This window comes from Seriola lalandi, unplaced genomic scaffold (assembly GCF_002814215.2).
Source record: "Seriola lalandi dorsalis isolate HSWRI2012SDOR001 ecotype SW California unplaced genomic scaffold, Sedor1 jcf7180002054496, whole genome shotgun sequence".
Taxonomy (NCBI): domain Eukaryota; kingdom Metazoa; phylum Chordata; class Actinopteri; order Carangiformes; family Carangidae; genus Seriola; species Seriola lalandi.
The window spans coordinates 13,428-21,649 of NW_019525049.1; the positions used below are offsets into that span (position 1 = coordinate 13,428).

The following is an 8,222-nucleotide window of genomic DNA, read 5'->3' on the forward strand; positions in this document are numbered from 1 at the left end:
AAAATTTCCATTTAGACACAGAGGAGCTGAATTCAGACATATTGATCACCATCTTTGTTTACTCTGAAAAAACATTGGTAACAGTTTCACCTCTAACTGACCTATATATTAATTTTCTTTCTTTTCTTTTCCTTTTCTTTATTAAATTGTTTTTATAAATTTTTTTCTTATTTTATTCTTTTGCAGAGTCTTTAGTAAATATGTTGTTCATTCTTTACCCTGCCAGTATCTGTGTATATAAATAGGTAAAATGTGTTTGTATATGTACATATCATATTCTTTATAATTATTGTAACTATCAGTTTTAAAAAAAAAAAATCCTAAACAGACAAATGTTTTCAAGTGTTTGAAGTGAAATTTATTTAAATTGCAACACAAACATTGTTTAAAAGCTGTAAATCAAAATTTGACTGTAACTACAGCTTCATGTTTCGTTCCAGCTCAGTGACACAAACCAGTTCAAACACTGTGATTAATGAGAAACTGTGTTAATCACAAACTAATACTGACTCCTTCCACATGCTGTTACTCACTGTGACTAAGTGTTGTTCACATTCACTCTCTGAAAAACACACAAACTGTATAAAATTTCCAAAGTAAAAACTGTACACCAGCACAGACACCCAGAGACCTGAGAGTGTGTGCCGGTCAGAGACAGACCAGAACCGTAAGGCACAAAACTGCAAGGACAGAAACCACAGAAACTAGAGCCAGAGTTAAATCATCCATCAGTAAATCTGAGGCTCTGTTCACACTGAAGACCAAGAAAAACCAGGACCCGTTCACACTCCTCATGATGAAACATTTTGTTTACTTTGACTGCTCCACACCTTTAAAGGAGCAGTTTGTTAAAGTGCAGTTCCTCTAGTGGCCACCAGGTGCTGTCTCTGTTGATGTGAATGGGAAACTCAACAGTTTCTCTTTACAAATACAAGGAAGTTCTGGTTTTGGTGACACCTGTGGTTCCTGGTGTTAAACGTGTTGACACTGTGACCCAGCCAACATTCAGGTGGTCAATCACATGTGGTTCTGTTAGTGGAGACAGACACTCTGACGTCTCCTTATAAAGCACTTTAGCTACACCTGTAAAGATTCATTTACCTGGAACACGTAACGTTCTTTCCAAAGTGAATTTGATTCAGTTATTAAGAGAGAAAACGACTCCACCAACATGTTTCCTGTCACCTTGTTTTTTTTTGTTATGAGATACAAGTTGTTTCTTATGGAGCCCCCAAAGTGTCAAAAGATTATATTTTTATAGATACTTTTTATCCTGCAATAATCATTCATTCATAAAAAATACCAGCAGTGTGAACAGAGCCACTGTAATAAACATTCAAGCTCCTAGAGTTTTTTACAGTGTAAATACAAAAAAAAATCATCTTCGAAATCAACATTTAAAATGAAAAAACAGCTGATGATGACGTGATGAGCTCCAAGCAGTGAGCATAGATTAGTTTTTAAATAAATATCACACACAGTCAATAAATATGAAATTCAGTTCATCTGTAGTGTAGCACCTATTGTCGGTGAAGATTAGTATCTACACATCAGCACTCTGCAGCAGCCTCACCTGGAAAACATCTCCAATACACTGAAACACTGTGAGAGATCAGGACTGAGCCTGAAACTATGAGTCTGGGACCAGATCAGTGGTCCAGATCCGTCTCTTGTTATGAATAAACAGAGTCCTCACACAGAGTCAAGTGATCTTGGACCAGGTTTTCACACAGATAAGGTTTCTTCATGTACTGCTGTGCTGCTCAGTTCACTGTCACACTGCTGGAGTCAGACCACTTCAGACTAGACCACCACCAGATCTGCCCAAGTCTGAGTACAGACCCGGTCCAAGACTGGTTTCAGGACTGGACCATGTTCTGTTTAAAGGCAAAAGAAGAAGTAAACCAGTTCTATCTTTCACTGTTCTAGATTCTGTTCAGTCTATGGTTTAATATTTTTGAGTTCAACTAAACGTTCATATTTTATTGTTTAAAAGTTATAAAAAAGTTTAAACAGTCACATGACCAAGATTTGATGACAACAACATTCACACTACATCTGTGACCTTCAAACTATGGAGTGTCAAGCATGCCACTGGTATAATTATAGAAATTTTCTGTCTAATTATCAATTACTAAATTATGAATAAAAAAAACACATATTATTAAACATAAGTTGATAAAAAAGATTAAAATAAGAAAGAGAAATTAAATTTACTTAATAATACTTTTATTTCCTATTTTGTTTATAAATAATAAAATTGTAATTTAATTTAAAAAAAAATGTTTTTAATTAAATTTATTGTGAAATACATTTCAAAATGTAATGTAATGTAAATGTAATTTTTAATACATCACTTTAAGACAAAAAAGTGAAGACAGTTAAATTTGTTCATTTATTTCATGTGGCGCTCTCCAGACTCCATACAACCTCCATGTGTGAACTGAGCAGCTGAGCAGTGACATCACAGGAAGGAAGCAGATGAACAGAGGAAACTTCCTGAAGCAGAATCTTTTCAAACATTAATATTAACGCACAAAGAAAAAGTCTCACACCAAAGTGTATTTTGCATAAAGAGCGTTTACACACATCTGTAAAAGTTGTCGCTTGTGTTCGTCGTGCAGTCGGGGGTGGGGGGGTGGCGATGAGGCAGCAGATCCACAGGTAGACGGCAGGTCTACACGTTGATGGCGTGAGCATGCTTCTTGCACAGAGGTTTGTCTTTCTTTGAGTAGAAAGGTTGACCCTCCAGGTTCACATGGCAGACCTGCGGGTAGACCAGAAGACAGTGAAGGCCACACTGAGACATTCAGAGGCATCTGTACAGATCTGCTCTGTATCTTCTAGTTCTGTCTGTCAAGATGATTAGAAATTATATTCATGCTGCTCACAGTGATTAAACATCAGCAGCTGATTTTAAGGTTTGTCCTTTAATTAAAAACAATAATAATAATGAATATTTGTGGAGTCACACGACAGCTGGTAAAATGTTTCTCAGGATGAACATCTGTTTAAAATCTCCTAATAAAGAAAGACTGGACTCCAGCTGTCACCAAAATAAATGGATCTTCACACTTGGAAATGATTCATGTGTGAAATAGATTTTCTTCTCTGTGAATATGTTTTTGTTCCAGTTGAACTCTGGTGAACTTTGAGATGTGTAATTGTTGATCTTAGTTGTTTGGACGTTTGAGGGATCAGAAGACCTGGATCAGCTCCTTCAGAGAAGAAGACCAGGTCTGAGCGGTGACAGGTTCTGGTTCTGGTTCTTACCGCACAGACGAAGCAGGTGTCATGCCAGGTGTGACCCAGAGCCTCAATGAACTTATCACCAGCTTCAACTGGGAAGTCACAGCCGTGACACTTAGTGCTGAAGAGAGCAATGTAATCTGAGGGGGACAGACAGAGTAATGTGATCAGTCATGTGATCAGAGTCTGAGACGGCTGTGATCCAGGTCCTGGACTGTACCTTTCTCACAGTACGGTTCTCCGTCCTCCATGTGGAACAGACTGTTTCCAAAAGCTTTACCACAGGCTGCGCAGACAAAGCAGGTGGTGTGCCACGTCTGCCGCAGGGCATGCATCACTTCCTGTAACACACCATACACACCTGTCTTTAGACAGCAGTCATGTACAGCTGTCTACCTGTATACCTGTACACCTGTCTACCTCTCACCCCCATGATCTTGGTGTTGCAGCGAGCACAGGTGGGGGCAAAGAACTCCTCGTAGCAGTTCTCACAGTAAACGTTGTTCTGCTCCTCCACGAAGCTCACATCAGCCAGAGACATGTGACAGTAGTGACAGTTAAACTCCTCAGGGTGCCAGGACCGGCCAAGGGCCACCAGGAAGGGGCCCCTGCAAAGAACAACAACAACAACAACAACAACAACAACAACAACATGTGGTTATGTTCAGGTGACGTGTTTCCATCAGGATCATTAATCACACCTGCAGCTTCTCCTCTTTCTTTTTTTCTTCCTTTTATTATGAACACATAAAAAGAAGAGTGTTCATACTGAAGTATATAAACTCATCCACATAAAGACAAACTAAATAATAATAATAATAATAATACCTTGATTAAAATTGTGATCATATTTGTTGTATTTTATATAGATTTGTGATGAATAATGTAAATGATTTAAGTTTTTTTTAGTTAATATCATAATTAAATATGTTGTTTGGTAATTATTATTGGTTATTTGTTATTGGTTATTAAACCTCAACATTGACCAAACATGGAAACTTTACCATCGACCTCCTCAATCTATAAATTAAAGAAAAGATTTCATGTTATCTGGTTTAATTCTTTCATAGATTTTTAAACTCTGCAGATCATCCAATGAATATATTACTATTTATTAATTAATTATGATATAATTGGTGAATCAATATGAAGGTAAATACTTTATGTTCTTAGTTCATATAGATATAATTATACAGTTCATACACAGACAGAACTGTGTCTGACAATTTTTAATAATAAGAATCAGCAGGTGAATGTCTTCAGTTTTATGTAAATTCGATGATTATTAGGGTCCGGTCAGTAGTCGAACCTCAGATCGAGGAGGAGCAATGTGGTTTTCGTCCTGGACGTGGAACTGTGGACCAGCTCTTTACCCTCGCTAGGGTGCTGGAGGGGGCACGGGAGTTTGCCAATCCAGTCCACATTGTCACGCGGTGAGGTCAAGTTGGGGTTTTGTCCTGTCTCCATGTCTTGTCATTTCCTGTTTTATTTTGAAAAGTAACTCTCCTCTCGTTTCAGGTCACTTGCCCTTCCTCGTGTGTCGCTTATCGGAGTGTCTTCCCTGATTCCTGATTGCGTCCACCTGTTTCCCATTGTCCTCATGTGTCTTATAGTCTGCGTCTCCCTTTGTCTTGTGCCAGAGTGTCTCGTGCCAGTCGTGCACCCCAGCCAGTTATCACAGTTCTTGCCTTGCCTTGTCTCTACCTTTTCCTATTTATTCTTTACCTCCATGCGAGTGATTTTTTGTTTGTATTTTCATAGTATAGAGTCTTCTGTTTGTCAAGTTTATAGCACTTTTTGTAGCCTCCTTGTGGAGTGATTTTCTGTTGGTATATACCTTTTTGTTTCAGCAGTTTTGTCCCTTCATTTGGAGTGGTTTTTGTTTATTAGATTTTTTCAGGTTTAGTCTTGTCTAGATAGCATAATTTCCATAGCTGGTTTTATTTGTCACTCTCTCCCGAGGTTGGAATATTTTAATAAAGTTTGCCTAATTAGTCACTCTGCATCTGAATCCTCTTTATAGTCCAGGCCTGACACACATGATTTTTTGTGGATTTGGAGAAGGCTTACGACCGTGTTCCCAGGGGCACCCTGTGGGGGGCGCTCCGGGAGTATGGGGTGGATGGCCCCTTGTTAGCGGCCATTAAGTCCCTGTACCAAAGGAGTGTGAGTCTGGTTCGCGTAGCCGGCAATAAGTTGGACCTGTTCCCGGTGGGGGGTGGACTCCGCCAGGGCTGCCCTTTGTCACCGGTTCTGTTCATAACTTTTATGTACAGAATTTCTAGGTGCAGCCGGGTGGTGGAGGGGTTTGGGTTCGGTGGCAGGAGGATCTCATCTCTACTTTTTGCGGATGATGTGGTCCTCTTAGCTTCATCGAGCACCGACCTTCAGCTCTCGCTGGGGCGGTTCGCAGCCGAGTGTGAAGCGGCTGGGATGAAAATCAGCACCTCCAAGTCTGAGGCCATGGTTCTCAGCCGGAAACGGGTGGATTGCACGCTCCGGGTTGGGGGGGAGGCTTTGCCTCAGGTGGAGGAGTTTAAGTATCTCGGGATCCTGTTCACGAGTGAGGATAGGAAGGAGCGGGAGATCGACAGGCGGATTGGGGCGGCGTCAGCAGTGATGCGGGCGCTGAATCGGTCCGTTGTGGGGAAGAGGGAGCTAAGCCGGAAGGCGAAGCTCTCGATTTTCCAGTCGATCTACGTTCCAATCCTCACCTATGGTCATGAGCTTTTGGTAATGACCGAAAGAACAAGGTCGCGAATACAAGCGGCCGAAATGAGTTTCCTCCGCAGGGTGGCCGGGCTCAGCATTAGAGATAGGGTGAGGAGCTCGGTCATCCGGGAGGGACTTGGAGTAGAGCCGCTGCTCCTCCGTGTCGAGAGGAGCCAGTTGAGGTGGTTCTGGCATCTGGTGAGGATGCCTCCCGGACGCCTCCCTGGGGAGGTGTTTTGGGCATGTCCCACCGGGAGGAGGCCTCGAGGCCGACCAAGGACACGCTGGAGGGATTATATCTCTCGGCTGGCCTTGGAACGCCTCGGGATTCTCCCGGAAGAGCTGGTGGAAGTGGCTGGGGAGAGGGCTGTCTCGATCTCTTTGCTGAGGCTGCTGCCCCCGCGACCCGGATCTGGATGAGCGCGAGACGACGAGTACGAGTACGAATACGAGTACGAGAAAATTCCTGGAGAAATTTTGAATGTGCCTGGTGCTTGGTGCGTATCCATCACTTTTCATGTTTCAATCGCTACAGAGAACGTTACATCGATTTTCAGTCTTGGACACTTATCATAACTCTGACCTCAGTCACTGCAGGTTTCCCTCAAAAATCCATTTGAAGCTGTGAGGACTGGCCAAAATGACCTCATACTGATGGTTTCAACCCTAAACATGTCCTCACAATCATAGAAAGACATGTGCACACACACAGAACCACACAAGAACACGCACATACACAGTGTTGCTTTGCATTATAATTGCTGTTATAGCAATAGAGTAAAAAGGCTCAGCTAATCAATCTAATTAGCCCATCAGAATCAGCTTCGTCTTCGAACTATAAGGGATATCACAATGAAACCAACACTTGGTGATAGGACAAATTCTCTGTTTCTATATATTAATTATCTATGAAGGTTGGAAACTGGTGGATTTAAAAGAGGTTATCAAATTTTTTTTTGCAGAAAAGTGTCAGGGATGGCAGTTAGAGTGATGACATCACTGTCAACATTCTGTGCAATACACACTCGTTATAAAATCTGAAAAGTCGAAAAATGACACGAAATATATACTGAGATTTTATGAAAACCATAATAGTTATGAAAATACTGATTTAACCCAAAAAAGTCTCTAATCTTGTGACCTGTTTAAAGTTTCAACCATGTTTCTACATTAAAGTACGACAAAGCAGTAGAGCTTCAAAAATGGGGTGGCTTGGTCATTTTCACAACATCTCTCCATTCAAGCCACACATTTTGAAATATAATTTGACTGGGTGTTCTCAGAGCTGCGGAATGAGTTACGTGCCCAAATTTTTATGGAAGAGTGTCAATGTAGGGGGGACAGAACACATTATTGGCCTTTTTGCGGATGATGTCATTATTTTCCTTGAACAGCCAGACAGATGTTTCCCACACCTAATGTCTCTACTGGAAACGTATGAATACTACTCAGGATATAAACTGAATATATCAAAAACACAAATTCTCTTGTTGAATTATTCTCCATCCTGACAAATAAGAGATGCATATAATTTGAAATGGAATTCTAACTTTGTCTAAAACATTTACCGACATGTTGGAAAACAATTATTTAGCTATTTATTTCAAGCTCTGCCAATTAATATCCCCCAAAACAAATTTATAGCCTGGGACAAGATGATCTCTAGATTCATTTGGAATAGTAAAAAACCAAGAATAAAATTCACGACCCTCCAACTACCTAAAAGTAAGGGTGGAATGGCCTTGCCTGACCTTAAAGAATATTTTTATGCTGCTCAACTCAGGCCTCTGGCCTGTTGGTGTAGACCTGACTATGAGTCTAAATGGAAAGAAATGGAAAGGGAAATACAGGGTTATCAGACCCAGATATTGGTGGGGGATAAACATCTGATAGGTGCTTTGATACATGCTATGAACCCAATAGTCGCATTCACACTAGAAATATGGAGGGTTGTAATAAGAAAACACAAACTCAAGAGGGATATATGCACTCTGAGATGGTTCACGTACGATTCAAAATCTATACCAGGGACGCACGATCCAGTATTCAAAGAATGGACACAAAAGGGAATGACAGCAATGTGTACGGTTTCAGAAGTTGGGGAACTTCTAAGCTTCCAAGAGCTAAAGACAAAGTACGGCCTCGAAAACAAAGACTTCTATAGATACATGCAGTTAAGAGATTATTTCACAAAAGAGATAAGGCCAGTTGCAACTATAAACAAGATGATTGGAGTCATTATGGATTCATACAAACAGAAG

At 40.8% G+C, this 8,222-nt stretch overlaps 1 protein-coding gene across 1 annotated transcript; it reads right to left on the reverse strand.

Moving 5' to 3' along the window:
* Window positions 1-335: 335 nt before the first annotated feature.
* Window positions 336-3,895, reverse strand: LOC111659869 (LIM domain-binding protein 3-like). Its single transcript, XM_023412942.2, has 4 exons — window positions 3,677-3,895; window positions 3,470-3,590; window positions 3,274-3,389; window positions 336-2,767 (listed from the first exon to the last, which is right to left on the reverse strand). The coding sequence occupies exons 1-4, from the start codon at window positions 3,788-3,790 to the stop codon at window positions 2,678-2,680; spliced, it is 441 nt and encodes a 146-aa protein (XP_023268710.2). The 5' UTR covers window positions 3,791-3,895; the 3' UTR covers window positions 336-2,677.
* Window positions 3,896-8,222: the final 4,327 nt, after the last annotated feature.